General features: G+C 38.6%; 2 protein-coding genes across 2 annotated transcripts; one reads left to right on the top strand and one right to left on the bottom strand.

The window, feature by feature from the left end:
* The first annotated feature begins 1,738 nt into the window (after window positions 1-1,738).
* On the top strand, window positions 1,739-4,252 carry hmgn1b (high mobility group nucleosome binding domain 1b). Its single transcript, XM_079248239.1, has 6 exons — window positions 1,739-1,924; window positions 3,325-3,348; window positions 3,514-3,543; window positions 3,640-3,681; window positions 3,760-3,867; window positions 3,951-4,252. Exons 1-6 carry the CDS (start codon window positions 1,907-1,909, stop codon window positions 3,996-3,998), a joined length of 270 nt encoding a protein of 89 aa, XP_079104365.1. The 5' UTR covers window positions 1,739-1,906; the 3' UTR covers window positions 3,999-4,252.
* A 4,202-nt stretch (window positions 4,253-8,454) lies between these two features.
* slc37a4b (solute carrier family 37 member 4b) lies at window positions 8,455-22,896 on the bottom strand. The gene is made up of 10 exons (XM_079247227.1): window positions 22,817-22,896; window positions 21,015-21,415; window positions 20,057-20,289; window positions 11,833-12,079; window positions 11,601-11,753; window positions 11,437-11,522; window positions 11,249-11,362; window positions 11,101-11,166; window positions 9,428-9,566; window positions 8,455-9,345 (listed from the first exon to the last, which is right to left on the bottom strand). The coding sequence occupies exons 2-10, from the start codon at window positions 21,160-21,162 to the stop codon at window positions 9,179-9,181; spliced, it is 1,353 nt and encodes a 450-aa protein (XP_079103353.1). The 5' UTR covers window positions 21,163-21,415; window positions 22,817-22,896; the 3' UTR covers window positions 8,455-9,178.
* Window positions 22,897-26,838: the final 3,942 nt, after the last annotated feature.

The raw sequence follows: 26,838 nt of genomic DNA, 5'->3' as shown, positions 1-26,838 counted from the left end.
TTGTGTCTGAGAATACAGCATTAAAGCTTTCGCGTTAGAAGTGTTGTACCGGTATTTGTTTTGTAACATTTCCCTGCTATATCTTGCATAATGTGAGTAAAATATTGAATTAAAATGACATACTGTACTTTTAAAGAAGGCAACATATACATAATTTAAAAAGGTAGGTACTTTGAGTGGCAAAACAATAGGTCCATTTAATATTAATCAAAACTTTGAGCTGTGTAGCGGAGCAAGGATGGGGTAAACAACTGATGTCATCACCTTAATAAGAAAACCAAGGAAATGGAAGTATTAATAAATGAACACTTATTCTTATAAATCAGTAGTTCATAATGATTTGCAGAAATTGCAGTTTTATTGTAAAAAATTTGGAGTAAAAAAAATTGGTGCAATTAAACAGCTTAAGCACTCACTGCCATCACATAGCATGTCATACTCAAACCAATGGCCCTGTTCATTGATACACAGTTTTAAAGCATACTGAATTGGAAACTGAGTTCTGGCCAAGTCCTGCTTATTTGGAGTATAATGTAGGCTCAAAGTATGACGCAAACTACAGAAAATTAAGATGAGTCTTCAAACTGTTCATAGTTGCAAAGCACACACATACATATGTGTGTATATATATATATATATATATATATATATATATATATATATATATATATATATATATATATATATATATATATATATAAAAGAAAAAAAAAATATATATATACACACACAGATGTATACACATACATAATATACATATATATACATACACACACACACACACACACATATATATATAATGTATGTGATTACATGTGTGTGTGTGTGTCATATATATATATATATATATATATATATATATATATAGAGAGAGAGAGAGAGAGAGAGAGAGAGACACACACACACACATATATAGTCTCTTTTGCAGTCAAAATATAGCCTAAATGAGTGCAAGAAATTATCAACATAGAAAAAGAATAATGTTATATTTCCAACCAAAGCATATCAAACTGCTTGCAAATAAGTCAAGAAACGCAAAATACATATGGAGGTATAAAACCATAACGCAGTGCTGCTGAGCATAAGAAAATTAATTTTACTCCTCTGAAATGTGAGAAATGACTTCAACATAAACCAAACATTCTTGTTTCCACTGAAGTCATGTTTGGACCGCGTTCATACAGTGGAGCGGTTGGTGAAGAGGTTGCACAAGAGCACATACACACTCAAGGAACTGTACCAACATGCATCCTGTCGCCATTTTCCCAACTAGATGACTTGCCCAAGCTCTCGGCCAGAGTAGCACACACCCTTGTCTTAGTTTTCTACCGCATAAACGACACATTTCTGCTTAAGCATTGGCTTTAAAAGCTACAGAAACATTTCTGTAGCATGTGTATTTATATTGTTTTTAAAACATGCATAAATACAATTGATAAATATCAAGATAAACCGTCTGAAACAAAAGGGGAGGAAAGCATTTTTTGACGAAGTGGAATGAAGCTTTAATAATTTTGCCTTGTTATAGCAGATGGCTGCACACAGAGACAAATAGCTCGCAATGTTTGTTGATTGGCATGTGACGTATCCACACAGGTAAAAGCACAGATTTGAAAATGTGTTGTTGCTCGGCGAACCGTCCAATCAAAACGCAGCAAAGGCGGGGCGTAGCGCCGTCAATCACGCAGGAAGTATAACCGTTTGTATAGGGAGGGGAGGGGGAGAATCCAATCCGGTTTGAGCTAGTTTTTCTTCCAATGGAGCATTAACGTCTCGCTGCGCTGTATTAGACTGTATCCGCACAGCTTTATCAAGAATATACAACTGTATTTCCTCTTTTATTTAGTATCATTCGACTCTTTTCCCTTTTTTTTAATTTAACAAAACAACCCCTCACAAACCAACCATGCCTAAAAGGAGCAAAGTGAGTAGACGTGTCTTTCCTGCATTCAGTAATACGGCTTTTATAACACAGAAATGCAATTGTAAATCGAGCTTGTGGGTTTCAGAGTTGTGGAAAATGTTTATTTGTGCACGAAGAGAGTGCCAACAAAGCTGTTCCTCGTTTGCATGGCAGATTGTTGGTGTTCCTCCTCCGTGCAGTGATTATCTTTGTGCGAAGTGGGTTTTTTTTCCGCTGTGCCACGGGATTTCGCTTTTTAATCACCACAGAAGTGATCTGCACAACTGCATGATTTTTATGCACAAATGCATTTGTGCTCTGCTACGTTTGCCTGCAGCTTTTGGACAAAGCTGGTTCGGTATCTGTGTTGCTTGATGGCTTTTTTTCTTCAGAGAAAGTTGGCGGCATATCGATTGTTTTGTGTGGGGGTCGTCACGCTGGATAGTGAAGTTTCTGCGTGTCTCCTAAAATCTAAATTTAAAATGGTGTTGTCTCATCATTGGTTTGGTTAATGTGATTCTGGTCGTTTATTCCCTTTTTAATTTGATTGTTTCAGCAGAAACAATTTGATTTATTTAACATTTTAAAAGAGGGGAAAACGTAATAATAAACGTAGTTTCCATTGGGTGTGTCTGTTTGTGTTTGGCTGGCCTAATTTCAAAGGTTAAAATGCTTTTCTGGAGGGTTTTCGTCGAGTTGGGCTGCGTGTAGTCGGCTCAGGCCAGTTCTAGGTTACGCAATGGCGAACCTCCGTCAGCACAGCGCTGCTCCTGTTGCTGGGGGTTCTGGTATATTCTGCTAGCACACCGACAGAGAGCATCTCCGAGTGGCTGCTGCTTTTCAAATTCATGGCGGGAACAACGTTGATGTCGTTCAGGGTTTTTTCTTTTTTCATCCTGGACATTGGCAGTCCCATTTATTAGCAATGAATGGACGTGTGAGGAGGCGGAGTCCGCTCCCTCCCCGTCGGAGTTGTACTGTAGGAATATCAGCAGCAGGAGCTGGTAGAGCACCACCATGTGACGCCGTTTTGAAACATCTTATGTCTTCTTTATCAGGATTAAGCCTAATTTTGCTTTAAACATTGCGAAAAATTTGTTGTTGTTTTTTTTGTTACGATTATTCCTACGCCAGACAAAATAGGTCCTCAGGAAGCAATTCTAATATTGCAATGCATACAACCACTTGCTTGTTGAAAAGTGCAAGTATTTCATGTTTAAAGGCTTTTGTCTCTTTGCAAAAGTTTAAAGATTTTTTTAGCACACAAATGGGTTTTTATCTTAGTTAAATCACAGTTGAAGCCAGATGTGCAACACCCACTACTCTGAACTCCAGCCCCACTTCCACCATGAAATAAGCCACAGTAGTTCCTTTAATATCAACAACCTCCTTTCCACCTTTTTTTTTCCTCTGTCTCGCAGGCAGCTGCTGGAGGTGACTCAGCGGTAAGGATCAGTCACAGCTACCCACTTATATTTTTATTTTGTTTTTAAAAATGCTAAAGAAGTTAGGCTACTTACCCACCAGGGGTCAGTAGCAACACTTTTTCCCCTCCCATTAGACTATATTAAGTGATAAAAGTATTAACCTTGTCTCTTCACTCTCTGCAGCCCAAGAGAAGATCTCTCAGGTTGAAAGATGTAAGTAAAGAAAAGCCAAATGTGTCATAAACAAACTGATAAAAGTGTTAAAAGCAGATTTAGAGCTGATATATTATGTATTTTTCTTCATTACAGAGACCTGCACCTGCAAAGGCAGAGCCTAAACCCAAGCCAAAGGTAGGACCGTCTCTCTATTGCTTTCTATTGACTTCAGCTGTCCGAACTGTTGCTAATGTGACTTGTTTTTGTTGACAGAAGGCACCTGCTAAGCCTAAGAAAGCTAAGGAGGTGGAGAAGGCCAAGCCTGAGGAGAAAGCACCAGAGGCCCCTGCTGAGAATGGCGAAGCCAAAGCTGAGGAAGAGGTGAGAGTCCCAACATCATACATAAACATTCAAATGGAAGATTTACTAGCCGGATCGACTAATCTTTGCATTTTGCTTTACAGGCACCCGCTACAGACGGAGCTGATGAAAAAGATGAGGCAGCAGAATAACACCACTCCAGCCCTGTCTTTTACCAGTGCTCCCTGTACCTCTTTTCTCATACAATTCAGGGGAATATTTTTATCAACTATTTTCTAAATACAGGTTTTTTAGTAGTTTGATTGTAGAGAACACTTTTTTTTAATGAAAGAAAAAAGTCAATTTGGACGCGGGAAAAATTCATCGGAACAATTTTTGCATCACCTTGAAATTTGCGATCATTGTTACTGTCAGTGGATTTCATTTAAGTTTTAAATGTGAAGGAAGGGGGGTGGGGGGCGGGATGGGTTAGCACATTAAACGCGGGAGCATGGGCAACAACCGGAAGAGCTAACCTGTGTGGAATACATTCCATATGCTTTTATAAGGGACAGTGTGTGTGTAGTCTGTTTGGGGGATGGGGTGAATAACGTCACGGTGCAACTCATTGTTTTCTTGTTTATATTGAAGAACAGTGTTTTAGAATGTTTGTAAGCTTTTTTCCTATTTGTTAACTCTTGTACTCATGCAGTTTTCTTAACAAATCTGATCAATAAATCTAAAATCCCTAGTACCGGAGCTCACCAATTCAGAACTGTGCATTGCATGTCTTGGTTGTGTCTGTTGTGTGATAGCATCGCAATAAATTTGTATAGCTGCTGTGAAAAGAGTTTTCAATCCTTCTATTTGCAGTGTGTAATGGTACTTTTTAAGGATGGTTAAAATGGAGTTAGCTAAGCTAAAGAGGTAATTAAACATCGAAAGGTTACTGCTGGGTCCAGCTTCACAAAGGCTGGCATATAAACAACATTTAGCTGAATTGTCAGCTGCAAACCAGCAGAAGATATTCTCTTGTGGGTTCTATCCATATCTGCGAGTGTGCTGTTTCTTTTCATTTGTTCATAGATGTATCTGTGTAATGATTGTTAAACCAATAAAATTCAGTTGGTAGTTACGCTGTTTCATTCTGCACAGTGGGTCGACGTTTCTGCCATGCAGGAAAAAACATCTACTCTGGCATTTTAAAACTGCGAAAATAATGGTGTATATAGTATGTAGGGTTAACCAAGAGGTGACAAGACTAGAATATTTGCATTTTTAAAGTAAAACTTCTCTAAAAGTTATTTTACAACAAGCAAATCCATAACACGATCAAATAAATCCTTAAAGATGATTTTACATGTCGAGGGTATGAACATGATGTTGTGTTTCAGCACCATGGACAGCTTCACTGCAGCTGCAGCTTGGACCGGTGCTCCTTTCCTGTTTCCACCACACAGCAATGACTTGTCACATTTTTTAGCCCAAAATAATCTCGTTAGCGCAGAGTTCATAAGTTAAACTATAATTTTACAAGTCCTGGAGTGACTTTAATGCAGCAGCTTTCTCCATTAGCATAAGGCCGGTGAAGAGGACTTGGGTTACACCCAGTGACATAAAATAGAAGTTACATATAAAAATGGAAAATACAGGAATATGTAAAAAAAAAAAAAAAAATTTTTTAAAGCAATCTGAAATAAATAAGCAAAGTATCAATTTTGAATACTGAAAAGATTTTCAATTAAAATCTTCACAAAGCTAATTCTGACGTTTTTATAGGGAACTCAATGAAATACATTGAAATGAAAAATTTTAACCTAAAATTGTCCTGGTATGTACCAAGACCTCCATTCTGTTGTTACATTAACAAAAAATAAATAGTTTCATGCTGAATATGAAAGAAAACGAAGTGATCAAAAATAGTTACTTGCCCGATAAAGGGTTAAACTTTGTAAAGTAAATATCAACTTTCTCAGCTGCCCTCAGGAAGGCCGTTCCACAGGCGAGAACCAGGAGAACTAAAAGATATTCTCTGTAGGTTTTATTCCCTGGTTTAAGGATAAAAACAGACCAGCCTTAGATGACCTGAGGACTCTGAGAGGTTCATAAACTAAAAGCCTAATCAGAGACATACAGAGGAAAAAAACATTTAGGAGCTTTAAAAATAAATAAAAGTATCTTTATATCAACCCAGAAGCACACATGAAGCCAAAGCAGACATGATTAAACTGGTTATATGACTGACTCAACAGATTGTAGTAAATGTAGTTTATTTGTGAATCAGTTTCTGACAGATATGTTCATAAACACCTGCAAAATTTGCAAAAAGTTTTAATATTTTTGTAAAATGAACTTTATTTGTTCATTTCATGTTCAGTTTAACTTTACATTATTATACATGAACAAATAGGCACAGATAGAAGATTAAATCTTATATAATCTGCCCCATAAAACACCTTTTGAATAATAATAATAATAAAAATTGATGTGTTGTTGAGCAGAAATTCTCCATGAAGTTCATACAGTGTTTACCTTTGGAAATTGGCTCATTTTGCTCCTTCACCTCACTGATCAGAGGGATGTTTGTGTCTTTAAGCGACTCTGACTCATGAATCCAACATAAAGAACATTCCCAACCTAAAGTGTGTTTCTGATATGCCTTTTTATGAGCAAAAATCAAGCATCTCTTCCATAAAGATGTATTTTACTGAAGTCTCACCCCAATCACATCCAAATGAAAGTGTTCTCGTAGCTTAGAATGAGTTATTTAGAAATACAAGTAGCAGAAAGCTGCCATCGCTGTGTTTTAATACGGCAACCGAAAAGGGACAAAATTGCCAGCCTTACACGTTTTAGATGTGAATTCCAGTGGTGTGTGTAGGTGTGTGAGTGGAGGGCAGGGTTTCAACTTCCCACTTTCTATTGAAATGGAGGGCATCCATACACTTTGCCCCATGAGGGGGGAAAAATAGCCAAAAATTAAATAAAGAAATAAAGAAAATACACTGCAAAAACTGAAATCTAAGTAAGATTAAAAATCTTAAATTGAGTACACTGACTTATTTTCTTCTTACTAATTCTTAGTTTTTATGCCAGAGAATTCCTCTTGTTTTAAGAGTATTTTTACTTGTTTTGGGAAGTCTTGACAAGCCAAATTTTCTTGTTTTGTTGGCAAATAATTTATCTTATTTTAAGCAACATTTACCTAATTTTTGTATATTTTTTCTTGTTTTTTAAGGCTGAGTTTTTGCAGTGTAGTAACTGGTAACACAGAAATATTAGCCTGTATGTGGGGGAGAATACTGCTACTACCTTTTACTTTATATTGTGTTGGTGCTGAGCAGAGTGAAAGCGAGCTGACCCGAGGTCAGACGACAGGTACAACTCCGTCACAGGTTTGGTTCGGACGTGGGCGGAGGCTGACAGGATCGGTTTAAGAACCTAAAGTCAACATGGCTCCAGATGAGGCTTTTTTTCTTTGTGGCACTGTGTGCAGCTGATATTTCTTAGGTCCAGGTGAAAGACTTACTGTTAACTAAAGAAAGACACAGAGACAAGGCAGCTCTGATCCATTGTAGAGCTGTTGCATAGTTGGTGGTGCACCAGATGGGCGCACAACTCTAAAAAAAAACTGAAAGAGCGGCATCTGTTTCTGGTCAAATATTAGAGCGAGAAAAGTCTGGCTGATAAATGTAGCAAGAAAACGCGAGCAACCTCCATCAAACTCACTGTGTGTTTGAGCTGCAGCCTGTAGAAAAACTGCGGGAAAAGTCCGGTTCTCAAGGGTTGCAGTCCTGCAGGTCTTTGGATTTTCCCTGCTGCAACACACCTGACACCTATCAGAGTTAATAAGCAGACTTGTGCAGAGCTTAAAGTCCAACTCTGTTCAGACAGGGAGGCAAAAGGAGAAGCTGCAGGTTTATGTAGCTGCAGGTCACTCAGAATATGTCGACAGTACAAAACAATCCTTTTAAACAGTTCTTTGTGTGAAGAAGAGCTCCTGTAACGCAGTGGGATCTTTCTAGTTTCATAAAGAAAATTTAAGAGTGTAAATTGCTCACAAATGATAAAATGTCACATTTTAAGGTTTAAAATATTCTCTGTTGAAGTCACGACAGTGTTTGGCTTTACAGGTATTTTCCAGACTTTATAAATCGAAAGAAGCAAATAATTTCCATACAGTAGTTTTGAGTCAATTCCAAATCTTCATGTTTCTTTTCTTACCGTTATTTCTTTTCTATTGCTTTGCTTTGACTTTTAAATTATGCTTCTTATTTTCTCATTTTTTATTGTCTCTGTAAAGCACTTTCTCTCCCTGTTGTTGAATTTTGCTATAGAAATAAACTCGCCTTGCCGTGAAATAGTCAAACATTAGATGTTTCCAGATAATTCCACATAATTCCAGATAATCAAAATACAAGAGAACTAAGCCCAAGTTTCAGTCAAATTTACATTTTTCTACCTATCATATTTGTTTAATGTTCAGAAAAAAGACTGATGGTTAACCTTAAAAAGATGATCAGTGTGCATCATGTGGTCTTCTCCTTAAAACTGACTATAATTGAAAGAAAAATGCCACTATCTCACTATTTCTGGGCCTTTCTTGTGACACAATATTTGGGATACAAGCACAAATGTTTGCCAAAAAACAAACACAAACAAAATAAAACCAAGTGAACTTTACATTTATTAGATCCTTTTCATTTTTTCCAAGTTCATTGTACAGCTCCAGTAAGAACTGGACACTCACAGCTGATAAACCAGTTTGAGAAATGAATATTTCAGCACTGCTGTACACAACTATGACTACGGAGACATCATCGGCCATCGTGTTGTGAATTCTGCTTTGCTGTCAAAAATGTGTCGCTTCAGAAAAGCTTAAACTTCCAGAAAGTTCACAATTGTGTACAAAAATAAAATGTTCAAGTATTTCATGTAAGTGACATAAACTTTTTAAGTTTATACAAATACTTAAGGTATTATCAACATGAATGTAGCATCATGTAACATATAGACAGACCATCTAGTAACATTCTTTAGATGAACCGATCCATAACCCACCTCCACTGAAGGCAGAATCAGCAGCGCAATTTACAAAATCCGTCCTTTAAAGACTTAAATGTTTGTGTTTTGCTTCTATAGAAAAGATGAAAAATGTCTTGAAATCAGTGGAAGAATTAAAATACAATCTTGTGATTAAGCTTAATGATCTTGTGCATCTTTGTGAGGAACTCGCTGGGAAAATACAGTCATCTACTTACAGCCACCCTGAGTATCTACTGACTGATTCATTGGACAAAATTTCAAGGTTAGCATGTGTTTAACGGTTGTTTTGTTCATTAATGCAGCTCCAGTTTGACCCATGTGCAGAATGCTGCTTGCATGGCCATCATTAGTCCAGTTTCTCGGCGATTCGTCCCATTTTGGTGCGCATGTTACGCATGAGGAAGAACCCAACAGTGGCGACGCCCATTACCACCTCTGCTGCCCAGAAGGCCGTGTCCCAGCTGTGCTGTTTGGCGATGGTGCTGAAGGGAAGTCCTGCCATGAAAGCTCCCACTAGGACAAACAGAAAGCTTCATCAGCTAAATGCAAACAACAGACTGACATTCTTGTTCTGATCATGGAGCCTGCAGCTTACCGTTCGCCATAAGAGCTACAACGGCGTGAGAAGTTCCACAAAAGTTTGAAGGAGCACTTTCACTGGCTATCACCCCAAACAAGGCAATTGGTCCATATGAAGAAAACCCAAACACAGCACCAAGGAAGAGGATCCAAATCTGTCAACAGCAACAAGAAACATGAAAGTTATTGTTTTTATGGAGTCAAATTCGTCTCATAAAAGTTAGAAATGTGCATTACATTGTCAACAAAGGATTTGCAACAACCTTGGGGTACATGCCAACGAGGGTCTCAATGCGTTTAGATGAATCAAACAGCTATTTTGTGTGTTGTGGCATCCTGCAGCGCGGCCAGTACTGCATTGGTGAGTCCTACTCCTCATTACCATGTATCTGCTACTGCCGGCCAGCATGGACAGCAGCATGGACAGCAGCATGGCTAACGCGATCAATGATGTTAGACGGCGGTGATCAATCTCTCTGTTATTCTGTTGGGCATCAGGTCATTAATGTGAACAGTAGAAATCACCTTTAACAAATGACTTTCCACTCTGGAATATTAAACACTAATCTTGTTATAAATTATCTAAAGTTGGTGAAGAAAAAGCTTCAAACGTTTGCAAATGCTGTCAGTTTCCATTTGATCATATACTTCACGGAATTTTGTTGTTTCTAGTCTACAGGCTGCTGGGCATCGTGATCCATTTATGTGACTGAATGATTGTTATTTTCTGGTCATAGCTTTGCTCTGATCTGATCTGATCAAACACTGTTACATTCTACAATATCCCCAAATTAGTAATTTCCTATCAATAACCCAGCAGCTCTTTGTCTCTTATGTCATTATCATTAACTAGTGCAAAAGCATCATTCACTGCACCAGTTCAGACGAGAGCTGTGACGATATGCTTTTGTCCCGATTTGATTCGGATTCGATTTAAATTGCAATTCTCACAATTCTTCAATATTGCTCATTTTTGTAGATTTAAAAACAAAAAATGTATCATGTATGTATTGGCTCCTCATTTTTATTGATTTCAATTAGGAAAAACCAACACAGTAGCCAGACCATCATTCTGCTGCTATAATGCCCAAGAAGACAAGTAAAAAGATAAAGAAAAACAATAAAAATTACAAAAATTAATAATGGATTATTTCCATTTATTTAAAAAGAAAATCCATTTTAAGATCGTGAAGCAAAAAATCCAGATTTTCCACCCCAAGTTTATACCATTCTTTTATGCTGTGACAATGAAAAGAAATGCCATAGCAGCAAGGGGCAGGGGGGTTTACATCTGGATTTGTTGTGAAAGAGTTGTTAAAACAAGAAAGAAGTCTGAAAAACTGCCCATGAAGGCTGATCTGTGTGCATCAGAATATGTATGCAATTGTTTGCATGCATGGGAAGCGTTTAAAACAGAAAAATGATCATATCTGTGGTGCTGAAGGTAAAATCTGTATGAAAAATCTTAACATATGTGCAGTTTGTAACGTTTGCATGTGCAGTTCTTTCACATTTTGAAACTGCTCAGTATGTGTGTGGATTTAAAAACACATTTGCAAGCATCTGGATGGTTCTGCACATATGTAAATCAAATAACTCATATGTATAATCATATTTATTTATACTTTTTTTTGTTTTAGAATTTATCCACAACACTTAGGCTTATTTAAAAAAGGATTTTAATCCTACCTCTTTCTCTGAAACACCAATAAGCACAGACACAGGATGCAGGACTTCGACCCACAGAGGAGCTTCCTATGGACAGAAAGAACTCTACGGTTTGTCTGATATAACCCACATGTGGATTTCACACAGTGAAGACAAGTAATGGGATTACCTTTGGGATTTCAGGTGTGATGGTCACCCTGAAGAGGTACATGGACACGTACATGCCAGCCATCATGAGAATGAGCAGAGCATGACGAGGGTTTCCGTGGGTGCTTAAGCCTTGCTGAAGAAAAGCAAAGAAAAGGCTTTTAAAACACTGACACTGAAAGAATAACCCACATCGCTTCTATTACTCACCCGGGCTACAGCTCTGTCCGAGATGAAACCTGCTGCCAGGCTTCCTGCGAAACCTCCCACCTCCAAGGCACTCATGTACGTACTGCCTGTTAGCAACACAGCTGATGTGAGTACCAGTTAGCTTCCATTAAAATCAAGTGGGAAGAAAACAGTTAGAAACGCACCCATCAGAGCAGTCTGGCCTTTCTCCTGCATAAGGAACAACTGACCCCAGTCAGTTGCAGCTGTCTTCACCCCAAACACCACCAGGTAACCCAGAGACAGCACCCACAGGAAAGGAGAGAGGAGGAACTCACTCAGGGTGCTCTCACTGTTGGCTGTTGAGCACAGACAGCAAGATTTCAGCACATTTCCATCTTAAATCTGCATCTTTACACTTCTCGTTGTTTTGCTCACCTCCCTTTGACCCTTTCTTGGCTGCCGCCTCGATGCTGGGGAGGCCCACGTCTTTTGGCTCATTCTTTACAAACACTACGCAAACCAACGAGAAGGCAGCACAGAAGATGCCAGACATTGTCAGGATAGTCCTCCAGCTGTAGTACTGCAGCAGCAGGGTGACCAGGATGGGACCCAGACTCCCTGCCAGGTTCATGCTGCAGGACAGCACCGACCACCAGGTTCCAAACTGGGAGGGCTCATACCACTGATGGGAGACACACGGGAGGAAAAGACTGTAAATATTCCAAAATAACACAAATCAGAATCATACAATGCAGCGGCTCCGAAAACGAAGCAGGATCAGCGGCTCAGTGAGCTCATCTGAGATTCAGCTCAAGTTCAGGTCTTACTGGATGTATCACCATGGCAACTAAAGAGAAACCCACTTTAGGTCTGAGACAAGACATAAACACATCCAACACAAACACCTCTCAACCAATCACATCTGTGTTAGAAAAGTTAGGATCTCTCGTTCTTCACTGTTATGGAAGCAGAACGATTAGTGATCGATTCACACGCTGGTTTTGGTCTTTCTTGTGGTTTACCATGTTGTGTGAGAAAAGCATGTCGTCAAACACATACTTAAACACTGAAAAGTTTTACGTGCACATTCAACAGTTTAGAGAAGGTCAAAATCAAGTTCATCTATACAATGTTTTAGTATATTTTAGCTACTTTCTTTCATTATACAAGATAAATGTCCCTTTTTGTGAGTAGAGTTGTTTATACGTTGTCAAAAACGTTCATTTTTAATATTTTTATGAACTTTAATTATTTTTGTAGACGTATTAAATTTATTTGACATGTTTAGAGTTATATATCAACTTAGTTATGTGTGCATGAGAACTTCCAGATAACAATCGATCTACAAAATCATAAAACATTTAATCCATCACATCTAAATCATTATGATTACAGTAACCTTATAAAGACTGCCCCCTCCCCCAGAGTGTCTCCCAAGTATACATTTATATTTATACTAGTTTTAGAGTCACTGGTTAAAGTAACGCTAAATATCTCTCCAACCTTAAAAATCTGTGTTTCTTACACTCATTCTGATGGCACGGCGACATTTAAAATGCACATTCTTTGAGTTGTAATTGCGCTGCAATGTCCCGAGGCTGAGAAACCACAACCTTACTTTTCCAGCTCGTGGCATCATGCGACACTTGGGAGTTTGCTTTACTCCACCACATCACACAACCAACAACTGGAACAGCAGCTGTTTTGAACATTCACCATAGCTAATTAAGGAAAGGAGTCCAATAGTACATCATTGTAAGAGACGAGGAGAAGAAAGAGAGAAAATGACAAAGCAAGAGTCAAGATTTAGCTGATTTTTACTGGCAGGACAGAACTCAGAGAAGAGGCAGGAAGCAAAACTGATGCAAATTAGCCTTTGTTAATGGGTGCCAGTGTCGCAAAAGAACAGTAGTGCTGCTTTAAAGCTCATTTCTGATGAATTTCAAAGATTTGGAACTAACTTTTATTCTTAAGAGTCGGTGGGCTATAAAGTATTTACCAGCCGTGTCCTTATGAGTGTTCAAAATGACACATCGCATGAAATTAAAATGTCATCTAATACCCTATCTCAATCATAAAAAATGTTTTTTAAATACTTTTGAATTTGAGGGATGTAAAAATGAGCAACAAAGTACTTTTGAGCATTTCAGAACATTTTTATTAACAGTGTGTTTACAAAATTGCACAGAAACAACACTGCAGTTTACAAAGGAGAGATTTGTTTCTGCTTCATAAAGTTCTGTTCAGCTGCACTACAGGTGGCCACATTTTGCTTTTCATCATGCACCAAATATTTATAATAAGTAACAGACTGCACTAAAAAGTATATGAAACATACCCAACACATCAGCTGTTTGCTGGGTAACAACCCCAGTGAAGTGGGACCATAGACTGTATATAAAAAGATGGACGTAACCTCCGTGACGTCACCCGTAGGTTTCTGAAGTCCTGAATTGAAGCTCGGTGGGCGGTTCCTACCATCGCCATCTTGCCAGGGGCTTGTGTGTTGTCTCGCCCAGAAAATACAAATATGGGCAAGGAGGTGGAGCTGACAGGGGGGCTGTGAGCATCATGGTGGATGATTGACACTGAGTGAACTCCGAGCTGCCTGTAGCTAAGAGCTAACCAAGTTAACCCGTAGATAACAGGAGCTTACCAGCTAACGGAGGTAGGCGGGCTAAAGTTAAGTCACGTTGTTAACCGGCTAAAAACCGCGGTTGCTCTATGTTTTTCTTACTTGAAGCGGGAGATTGGGTACCTGTCAATCAGAAGGACACGCCCCTAAATATGCAGAATTTTGAGATTAAATTATTTCTAAACGGGCGAAAAAAAATCACCCCCCTCCACTAGTTGTCATGAAGGTAAACCTGACCTATTAAACCGAAAATGGATTTCTTTACCAGGCTGTAAACATGTTTATTTCTGCTGTGAAGTTGATCTTTTTAACATGGGAGTCTATGGGGATTCGCTCGGTTTTGCAGCCCCTAGTGGATGAAGGGGGAACTGCAGTTTTATGCACTCTGCACAGGCTTCACTTTTAACCTCCGCAGGGTGAAGCTTGAGCGAGACACAGCAATAGTTATGATCCTCATGAGGTAAAACCCAGCTTTTCCACTTCTTTGGCATTTGTGTGTCTTGTAAAAGGGCGGATGATTGTACCAAATGATCAATAAAACACGCATCTGAGGCTGCAGATTTCTCACAAGAAAGCAAATGTAAATTGTTAAGCACCTCTATTTACATGCCTAACGACATTAAACATCTTGTGTTGGAGTAGAATAAGACAAGAAAAGCTTATGGAGTTCTGTCATATTAATATAAATTGCCAATTTACTGAGGATAGTAAAAAATGTTTTAAAAGCATAATTTCTTTCTATTTTAGAGAAACATTTCCTTCCGCTGAGATGTTTGTCAAGATGCTTATCAGTAAAAACCAAAAGATTAAATGGTCACCAACCAGTAAGACATAAGATAGAGATGTCCCCCAACTTATCCTCATCCTAATGTCTGTTTTCTCTCTTTTGAGGTGTGTGCGTTTTCTTATCTCAGACGGGTAGATTAGCAGATTAGGTTTTTAGCCAAAGTTGCCATGGTGATACAACGTGGAAAATAAACTGAACCTACTTTGTGACTGTGAAAACCCAGGATTGAACCTGAAATTACCTCACTAAGCCACTAATCCAGCTTCATAGAAGTGGCCCCCGGACTGCATGTTGGCCAGTTTAACGCCTGGTCTCCTACAGTCATACTGAATCTTGTTCGGCATTTTCTTACACAAATAAACAAGGATTTCCCTGAAAATGATGTCTCCTTATCCCTCTGAAGACATGATAGTCTACAGATTTTTGCATTTACAGTACTTTATCTTTGCAAGTAAAACACAGCTGTAATTTTCTATTTACTTTCAATGGTCCTTTGGAAACAGCATAAGAGCCATTTTCCCTGAGTTAAGACTGTTAAAGGCTGCTATACAAGCCACTCAGGCTGTATACCCAACAGACCCACCAGTAACCTGAGAATCCATTTGGTAAACATGTAAGGCAGCCACAAGCTTATTTAACACTGCCTACATGCAAAGGTTGTGGACGTGAACTCAGCTGAGGGAGACGTTGTAGATGGTCGTTCTCGGTGGAGACAAAAGGCAGCTTTTTAAAGTTGCTTTTCATTTTGTAAAGATCTATTAAGACTCATCTATAAATACACTGAACTATAATCTGACCCTTACCACACACTGAGCAGATGTCAACGCCTATTTACTCCCAGCTTTTGAACACTGCTTCTTTTAAGGCACCTTCTTTCAGGCTTCAAGCTGTTTCCAACAGCAGAATGCATTAGTTTGGAAAAAAAACCAAGACTTTAAAAGTTTGTATTAATTCGCAGGTCATTCACTGCACTGTAATCTTAGAGATCTCCAAATATACTTGATCCAAATCCCAAAGCTATTTATAGATGACACTTTAAAAGATTATAAGGTAATCCTTTAATTTCTCAAACTACAACCAGTGTTGGTGTCTCTACTCTTTCCTCAGACTGTCAGCAGCTTGTACAGCTGCCTGAGGTCTCCTCTAACCAGACCGTGTTGCCACCCAAAGGTCCATTGACATGTACTTACAACTTAAAATTAGGCGTACCTTTTTCCTTTCAATAAAATGAGTCAAAACACATGAAGTAAACTGGCTGGCGAAATAAATCACCACCTGGATTTGACTAAGCAAATAGGTACAAGCCTCCAGTTGAATAATGGCAATTATCTTTCAGCATGCCGCATGTTATTTAACCCCAAATGATACATTATGTAGCTTCTTATTTGTTAAACAGCCATGTGGATAACGTGGAAAAGCACATCCTGTGGTTGTGGAAAATGTGTTGGGTCAAATCACTGAGATGCAGCAAGCAAAGAAAACTTTCAAGGAGATTATATAAACTACTAAAACTGGGTTGAAATCTGTCCAACACGTTATTAAAACTGAAAGGAGGGTGGGGAATCATTATCTTAACATCTACAAGCTCCCACTGGCACTGGTTATAAAGAGCAATTAAATCAGTTACCAAAGCTGTGCAGGTGATGCACAGATTTACATTAGAGTCACCAGGAGACTGAGGAGCTGTACAGGCTCTTGCTACAGATTAATGACTGGATGTGACGAAAACTTCTCCAGTTAAATAAAAACAAAACTGAGTTAATTGTCTTTGTAGGAAAAAAAAATCAGTTAAAGATCTCCACAGAGCTTCATGTTATCCACCTAAAAACCACCAACCAGGCCAGAAATCTGGTCTAATGACGGACTCAGACCTAAATCTTGAAAATCACATTAAGGAAATCACAAAGTCAGCTTCCAAAAACCTGAAGAATGGTAAAAGACCGGATGTCTCAGCTGGACCTGGAAAAACTAGTCCATGCATTCATTCACCTTTAGTTGGCCTGATTGCTGCAACGGTGTCTACACAGGTCTTCCTGAAAAATCAATCAGACAACTGCAGCTAATTCAGAACTCCGCTCCTGAGTCCACTGTCCTGGACCACATCAGTCCAGTTCTGAGGTCTTCACACTGGCTGACTTTTAAATGTTCTGTTGCTCGTCTGTAAAGCTTTTGAATGGTTCAGGACTAGAATAAATCTGTAACTTCTTGACTCTTTTTGAACCGACCAGCCCCCTCAGATAATCTGAATCTGGTTCCCAGAGTCAGAAGCAGACACAAAGATGCTGCATTCAGCTTCTACGCTCCACGTCTGCAACAAGCTCCCAAAAAGCCTCAGATCCGCTGAAAAACTCAATTTATTTAAATCAAATCAGATCAAACTTTATTTGCATAGCCCTTTTCGTGCTTAAAAACAATACAAAGTGCTTTACATTATAAAACAATTTACATCAAAATAGATAAAACACACACATACACATCCCCTTTCACCCACCCACAACCACCCTCACCCACCCACAACCACCCTCACCCATGCCCTATTAGCCCTGTAACAGTTAAAAGAAGTTGAATGGCCAGGTGCATTTGTACCAGATGTGCACCAGATAAGGAAACGATATTCTTAGGGAGCCTCTACACAAAGGGCTACCCCCAACCAAGACCACCCAGGCCATCACCATGGGGGCCACCCGGGTCCGGGCAGACAGGACCCACGCCACAACCGTAAGGCTGCAGCGCCGGATCCCGACCCACCAGACAGGGATAGCAACACCCATGCAGTCAGAGCAGGGGCAGCCCTTGGTGAAGAGGACCCCAATGAGGAGAGAGCTGGAGTGATAACTAAACAAAAGTAAAATCCTCTTAAAAAATAATAAAATAATAAAATTTATACTAATATGTAAATATATAAAATAAATAAATCAAATCAAATAAATATGTAAAATATATAAATAAATAAAATTAACTAAAAAGAAGAATAAATATGGGTTAATATAAGAATGTTAAAACTTAGTTATAAGCTAAACTAAAAAGGTAGGTCTTGAGCGTTTTTTTTTTTTTTTTTTAAAAACATCAACAGTCTCTGCAGCCCTGAGGCCCTCAGGCAGGCTGTTCCATAGGCGAGGCCCGTAATACTGAAATGTGGCCTCGGAAAAACTAAAAGGCCGGTGCCTGAGGACCTCAGGGTCCGCGAGGGCTCATACTTTAAAAATAGGTCAGATAAATAAGAAGGCCCAAGACCATTAAGACATTTATAAACCACTAAAAGAACCTTAAAATCAATCCTGAAATGCACGGGGAGCCAAAGCAGCGACTTTAAAACTGATGTAATGTGTTCCCGCCCCCTGGTCCTTGTCAGAACTCGTGCCGCCGAGTTCTGCAGTAGTTGTAAACTAGAAATACTCTTTTTGGGAAGACCAGAGAGCAGGGCATTACAGTAGTATAGTCTACTAGAAATAAAAGCATGCATTAGTACCTCCGTGCTGGCAAGAGAGAGAAATGGGCGGACTCTGGCGATGTTTTTAAGATGATAAAATCCTGTCTTTGTAACATTTCTGATATGTGGAATAAAATTCAGCTCAGAGTCAAAAATAACACCCAGATTTCGTACACACTGGGAGGATTTAAAACAAAGGTTAAAGTGCCACCTGTTCTCAGCTGCATTAGAGTAGTTTTTATGTAAAAGTCCAAATCTGCGCTGTTCCTTTCAAATATAAATGTTTCAAGTTATTCATGTTTTATGTTTTGTATTAAAAAGTAAATTATGCTTCTTATTTTCTGGTGTGCGATTATGTTTCAACGTCTCTGTGGAACACTTTTAATCACGCCCATGTTAAAGCATGCTATACAAATAAATGCGCTTTTTCTTCCACAAAGAAATGTGGGCAGAAAAAGTCCTAAATCTGTGCATTTACATGGGAGTTTTAATTCCCGTTTAATTCTGAATAAAAGTTAATTCTGCTTTAAACTGATGAAAAACGACCATGTAAACACTTAATTCCTAATGCAAATTTCTTTTCGGAATTAAACTTATTTCCGATGTAAGTGTCTGGTTTATTCACATTTTAATTCCAAACTATTTCATTCCTCTGTCATGTAAACCTTAATTCTGCTCTAAGTTAATCCTGGTCGTTCTGAGCATGCTCATTACCTTGTCCTGTCCTGATGACGCGCATTGTTTTGCCTCCCATGTTCGGTGGTCTGATTTTCTTCTCCTTCTCAGTTGCTGCAAAAAGTGAAGTAGTATGCTCGTGTTGAGCTGCTACTTCAAAATTATAATAAAAATAGCAGCAAAGCTGGTACTTATTACGTAGTTTTTACAAGTTACGTCTGAAAAGACGAGAAGCAGGGAGCCAACTTTGTTTATTTCCTGTATACGTCACACGTCACGTGCACCGTCTGTCCAATCAGAACCCTTCCCAACCCGCCGCTCTAAAGAGGAATCAAGTGAGGACGTGTTTCATGTAAACCTTCATTCAGAATTATTATTTTAATGTAAACTTGTAGGAGAATATGTTAATTCCAAATGAAAAAAACATCATGTAACCATACCCAATGTGTGATCGGCGATCACCTAAAGTATTGGTGAAATCAAACAACAGAAAAACAACAGCAGAACACAGGGAAATGTTTAACAGTGAAAGGAAGAGCATTTCCACACGGACAACACAAAGGGACGTCATGGGATGGGGACTAAGAAAACCACTAATCAGCGATGCCTTCAGTTTGTTGGGGAACATAATAATTGGATTCTGGAGCATGAAAGAAGGTCTGATGAGTCCAGATTTACTCTGTTCCAGAGTGATGGGTGCATCAGGGGAGGAAGACAGGCAGATAGACAACGTATGGAGCATCATGCTTAGTGACTACTGTACAAACCTGTGGAGAGGTGTGTATATGTGCAGAAACGAGGCCAGCTGACTAACCGGACATACTGAATGAGAACATTTTGGATGTGCTGGAGAAGGCTTTACACAGCAGGCCAACAAGATTTTAGAGAAAAATAAATCCAACGCTGGATGGAAATAAATCTTGTGCCCAAGCTTATCGAATCAATGCCACAGCAAATATGTGTTATAATCAAAGCTAAAGGCAGTCCAAGGACATTTTAGAGTGTGGCAGCAACTTTTTGTTGGCCTGGCAGTGTATCTTTCCTTTGCTGCTCAGAATAATTACAAGCATGTGAGGAACATTAAAACAAGTTATAGATCTGAGCTCCATGAAGTGAATAAAGGCGGTTTTACCTTGCGTAGCACCTTTCCACATGGAGGCCAGCCGCAGCCCTGACCCAAGCCATTGATGAACCACAGCAGTGAGAAAAGAGATACAGTTGAGGACCAGGAGAAGACCACGTTGATCATCCCCACCACGAAGAGGCCGATGGAGAAAAGCCAGCGGGCGCTGATCTGATCTGACAGCACGCCGCTGATGAACTTACTGATGGCGTAGGCCATGGTCTGACTGCTGGTGATCAGACCTGCAGAGATGCAAAACAAAAGCAGAGGTATTAGCATCTAGGTTTGACAACAACAATAAAATTCAATGCTAAAGCTATACGACTTCACTTATCATTATTAACATTTAAAAACCAAATTATCTGAACATCTGTTAGCTTTTTGACAACCTGAGGTCAAACGTTGACAATCGTGGTCTCCAGACACTGCTTCTGCAATGGCTTTTGTTTACACTGGAGCTAATAAAAACAGGTAGAAAAAAGGAGCCGGCATGCCTGCTGTAAATGGTGCATCAGCTGAGACTAAATTTGATAAAACAGTGTACTCATTCATGTCTCCTCAATGACGAACTGACTTAGATGACCCTTTTGCTTTCCTTACAGCTGAAGACTGGAATTCCTTAAACTGGTTTGAAATTATAACCAAATGCTTTAATGTGTTTAGTGCCTACGACTGAGCGTTATTCAACATTATAATTAGAAGACGAGCTAGTAAGATGTTTGCCCATAATTTAAAAATGCCTGAAAGCAAAGTTTTAGGACTCAAATGAAGCATTAAGAGAATTACTTAACACAAAACCAAGCCCAAACAAACCCTTCACATTTCATTCAAAACTAATGGAAACGGTGAAGATAACCATTTAATGCAATTCACAGAGTTTTTCTATCAATGTCATTGTGATGCTTAATTAAGGATTGAAAATGCAGCAGCTTCTATTTAAAAAGGAAAAACTTAAAATCTGTCTTACCCAAGTCATCTTTGTCCAGTTTAATCTCCTCCATCACAGAGGGCATGACAAAGGAGAATGTCTTTCTGTTAAAAAAATACAGGGAGTAGCCGGTGAACATGCACAAGAAGATGACTACTCGATAGTAGCCGTAGCCTGTGGCCCCCATGTTTGCAGTCACCCTAAGCAGAAATCTATTCAAGTCTTCTTTTCAGTGAACTCCTGTATTCAAGTCTTTTTTTGTCTCCAGATCAAAACCATCAAAAGGCAAAGTCAAATATGAAACAAGTTGAAGCATGGACAAAGCAGTGCAGAGGAAAGATTTTCCATGAAGAGAAACACTGCGACAACGGTCTTGCAGACTGGTGGCCAAGTCTCTGCAAAGGAGCTGCGAGGACATGCCAGGGAAACCTCACACCGCCCTGAAAACGAAAACAACATATCAAACATTACTTCACACAGCAGCAGCCTATTCTAGGGCAGCAGATACTTACAAGTACAGGACTGGGAACGTAACTTCTGTATCTATCTATCTATCTATCTATCTATCTATGTACAGGTATGCTCATATGTATTCATCCCCTTTCATTAACGAAAAGGCTGAATTTACAACAGTCACTCAAATAACTGGAGGATTAAAAAAGGAACAATAACTAAAAATTTGCAAAAATATAATTTAGTAATATAAGACACTGTTTTTTCATGTAACTGAGTTGAAGAAAGAAAAAAAAAAACAAAAAACAAACAAACAAACACACAAATTGGTCCTGGACAAATTAGAGCACTTTTCTGTTGAACAGTGGGACAAAATACCTGTCAACAGGTGCAGAAGTCTGACTGAGAGGAACAGAAAACACCTGACTGGAGCAGAAACATTAAAGGATTGTTCAACAAAATATTAGTTTATGAGTGATGTAATATGTCATAAATTATCTTATTTCTTTGCTTTTTAAGAAAAATATTTCCATTGAACCAGAATTAGAAAATAATGTCATGATTTTCATAAAATTTTTATTTATTATTACTTTGGTCAATTTCAGCTTATTTTACAGGCAGCTGTTTTTTGTTTTTTTTTCTTTAATGTAAGGGTATGAATAAATATGAGCACAACTGTATCTATAGATAGATAGATAGTACAAGTCATTTAATTTAAGCTGATACAGAATAATAAATGCAGCACATGAAGATGCATTTGTTTAGATGTTTTTTCTTCCCATGTTGGCTGTAATGCTGACACTCCATCCAGACTGATCGATATCAAGGATGAATCGATCTGTTGTGGCTGCAGCTCTACTCGCAATATTTTTGTGTTTTCAGGACGGCTTTTATATAAAATATCAGTTTCGTCTCCTTTAACTGGCTCGGGCGTCTGGCTTGAGGAGGGTCCAGTCAGCAACCCTAAATAAGTCACGCCAAGGAGCTGGAACTGCAATGATTTGTTAGGAGCCATATTTAGTTGCAGAAATATACACTGTGAGAACTTTAAATGGCTTTTATGTTGCTATTTTTAGACATATTTCGCTACAGACGAGGCAGGTTTAATTTGTAATGACAGTTTGTGTGTTTCCTTTAAAAATAAAAATAAATAACATCTCAAACTTTTCGTGAGAACTACTAAAGCACAGCAAGGTGTTAATTAAATTCAGCAGTAGCAGCTTCAGCTAACGTTGTTTAGCCATTACGTCGCGCGCCGGCGGAGTGATTTGAAGGACAGTCTGTGTGTAAAAAGGCCCCCCCTCCCTCTCCTGATCAGGCCTGAGTTTTTGCAAATCCCGACATGCAGCAGTTCACTGTCTGGGTGAAATGCCGATGCAGCTGCTTACCGTGGATTCGCGTCCGTCTTGCTCATCCCATCCATGCTTCCAGGGCGAAGCGCGGCCACGAATTTACAGCTTTGAGAGCGCGTTCTGGAGCCTGGTCACGTGGCTGACGCACTGCTGGAGACGCGCACGCATACTTCGAAACAAAAAACTACATCACAATGAATCTGATGGGGAAAAAACACAAAAAACAAACAAAAAAAAAAAAAAAAATTTTTTTTAAAATAAATAATAAGTATATGTAAAAAAAAAAAATTAATAAAAAAAAAAATAAAAAAAATAATCTGATGCTCAGCTAAAATATTGGTGTAAATTTAAAGTGATTTTTTTTTTTTTTTTTTTTTAAAAAAGCAGTCGGACTGGAAAAACATGTTAATTTAATGTTGTTGACAACCGCAGGTTTCCTCTGCGGCTAAACTGGGAGGAAAACAGACTTCTACAATCACGTTATGTTTTATTAAAAATTCTGTATTTGAAACAACACTTGAGCAAAAATAGAAAAATGACAAACTCTAATACTCAAAGAGCAGGGCCGGATTAAAAGTGCAAAGGCCCCTAGGCCCAGATTGTCCCACAAGACCCCCTTCCCCAGCACAAAATTATGAAAATTGTGAATGATAAAGTGTGCAACGACATTTCTAACACCTCTCAGCTAGTGGTACCAATAGCAATACACTAGACACTGTGGTGTAACTATCTGGCTTTTATGTACATTTAGTTTCATGTCCATACTCCTGGTGTATGCCCTACGTGGGCCCCACTAAAGGGGCCCAAGTGGGCGTGCCCATCATGCCCTTTGGATAATTCAGCCTTGTCAAAGAGGTGTAAAACTACTCATAACTTAAAATAATGGATGACAGATTTTAGGGAGGGGCTGTGATATAATTTCAAAGTTTTACAACCATCCCCTCACATTATAAAGTCTGGATTTAGGATATAGTCTGGATTTTATTTCAAAGTATGCCTGGATGGTGAGAAAAAGACAGAAAAGAAAAAGAGATCTGTGCTTGCTGAGAATCTCAGACATGTTGAAAGCTGCTGAAGATACTGATACCAGATGACAAAAAACATTTGTCTGTATACATCATCTGGCAATTCAAAGCCAAAGGAGGTGTCAGAAACATGTTCCCCATTCAGCCTAAATACAAACTTTTGTATTTATAAATATCTTATATGTGAATTACATAATGTAAAACATGTTTCAAAGTTTATAGAATAGTTTTTAGAAGCATTATACTTTTTATTTTTATTTTATAATATATTCATTTTATACTTTATTATATTCCATTCATTTATTTATCATACTAATTTACATATTTGATTTATTTTACATATTTACTTACATATGAAAAACAATTCACAGATGCCAAATGAGCTATAAATATCACAAAATAATTATTATCAGTTGTCTTGAACTGAAAATTACTTTATTTTACATTATGATTACAGTACTAAAAGTATATTTCCACATCTGCATAACAATCTCCACCACCTGAAGTGACTCCCTTCTGAATACAAACTGAATCTAGATGTGTGAAGACAGATAAAAAAAAGACATAACAAAATATCTCTCAGCCTCAGAAATGATTTATATATAATTAAAAATAATAATAAAATAAAATACAACCTCTAGTAGAGAAGTGTAGAATTTTTCCATTTAAACCAAATTCATCAGACTAACAACACAGCTCAAGCAGAGAGGTGCTGCTTTAAAGAAAAGATTAAAATTCAAAGTTTACACCACTGAAAGCCCAATCTGACTCTTGCGGTGACTTTGCACACAACATCTCGTGCTAGTCTCATAAAATCAGATGAATGAATCTGAAAATCATAAACTCACTCTGGAAATCTCCATCTGGAAATGCTGATTAGCTGTGGATTTATTGTGCTGTGTGATCAAACTACATTTCTGTGATGATGATGATGATGATGATTGCACTGTAATGCAAACTGTTTTACAGTGCATTAGTATGAGTATTTTTTTCTCTGTATGTCCAGACATGGACATACAGAGAACCACCCCACCCCACCCATGATCCTAATGTATCTGTGTTCTTATCTTGTAAGGCAGTGCTGGTAAACCAGCTGCATTGCCTGAGCTTAAGCTTGGTTCTGTATTACTCTTTTGTCATTAATGTTACATGTCTGTATGTCTGACCTTGGACGAGCTGGCTTGAACTCTGAATTTCCCCGCAGGGATGAAGTTTCTTTGATTTGATTTGATTTCTTGTCTGGACAACATTAATTTGAAACAAATATGCCAACACATGTAAAATTTTTAAAAAATGACAGAAATCATTAAGTAAAACAATCCTGCATTCAATTCAGCAAGAACAAAGATATCTTGTTGTTAATCCATTAGTAGAATATTTAGTATTATAAACTGTTTGTTCAGATCTCCTTCCTGCCTGAGTGCGTGAATCTGCTATTAAACATCATAAGTACAGCAAAGCACTTGCTTTCCAGGAGCTTATGTGAGATCATTTTACGTAAATTTCAATGTTGATATCAAACCTGCCCTTGACAGAAGGTGTTGCAGGGAAGAGTTCAGGTGGCATCATATTAACACCTGAAAAATAAATGTAAAAAGAGAGAATGTACTGCCTTTTTAACCTTTTATTGTGTAGTTTTATTTCCGTACTTGCCTCATGAGTTTGTTACCAGATTTTTTTACAGCAGCAAACTCAGAGCGTACAGAGCTTCTGAATGTTTAGCATCATAGATAATGCACATAAAAACGATGAAGTGGGGTAGTATTTGGTTCAGTTCACAGCTGAAAGAGTGACAGCTGCAGCGTCGTAGATGGTATTTCAGGCTCATAAATCAGGAATGTTGGATATCTGGTTACATTTGCTTCTAAAGTAACTCAGTCACCTTCAAACTGCAGATAGCACACACTTAGCATGTATTTCTGAGTTCATACACTCTCCCACACAAAAAGACTCCTTTTTGTATGACAGGAAATGAAGCATGTCTGGTCTTTTACCTCCACATGCTTTGGCTACTTCCTGTAGTTTTCCTCAGAAGGATCACATGATGTTGCTTTGCCGGCTTTTTCTTAGGTTTTTCAAACAGCAGAGGACGATTACACCCCCTGCTGTCTGGTGTCCTGTGGAGGATGGCAACCCAGGTGTGCATCCCTGTTGATGGTCCTTGGGTCTGTCTCTGTATCTTAATCCCTCCCCCGATCCTTCGGTGGTTTTTATTGCTTTCTGATTAGATGAATCTGACGTCTTCCTTGACAGTGATGTGGTTCTCTCTTCCCCACCGGTTGGATATGGCTAATTTTAGCTTTTGTTCTGCTTTCTGTTATGCTGCTTGTGATGATAAGCCTCTTCTGCTTATTTGTTATGCTTCTTTTATTTCTGTTTTATTTCTATGATTCCTCTCTCTGTTGCCCAACGAAGATAGCGGCAATTTGTCTTTCGTATTTTTGATGTGTTTCTCCTCTTTCTTGCCATCCTGTAGCTCTGTGATGATAGTGGTCAGATCATACAGTGATCTGACAATGGACATCTTACGGGTTGTTGCTAGGGATGTTTGATATTGGCTTTTCTTTTTCTTTTAAACCAATATCCAATTTGCTGATTGTGCCTGACTCTTAATTTCTGATACAGATATTTTTTGAGCAAGTTGTGCCAAAAAAAACCCTAAAATATCTGGAAAACTATACATGAAATCTCTTATATTTTATCATTTTGAGTTAGAGGAGATTCAATTCAATTCAGCTTTATTTGTATAGCGCCACTTCACAACAAGGCACTTTACATACACCGCCATATTGCATTGAATCATGACTTGGATCCAATCCCCCATCCTGGGCATGCATGAGGCGACAGTGGGAAGGAAAAAACTCCCTTTTAACAGGAAGAAAAACTTCAAGCAGAACCCGGCTCAGGGAGGGCAGCCATCTGCCTCGACTGGTTGTGGTGGAGAGGACAGGAAAGACGTAGCTGAAGAGTTTGATATAAAACATGTGCATGCTGTTTAAAAGTTCTGTCATTGAAAAAGTAAAAACCGATACC

This window comes from Telmatherina bonti (genome assembly GCF_933228915.1).
Source record: "Telmatherina bonti genome assembly, chromosome: 10".
Lineage (NCBI taxonomy): Eukaryota > Metazoa > Chordata > Actinopteri > Atheriniformes > Telmatherinidae > Telmatherina > Telmatherina bonti.
The sequence above is the reverse complement of the archived record's forward strand: the minus strand, read 5'-3'. Positions and strand labels throughout refer to the sequence as shown.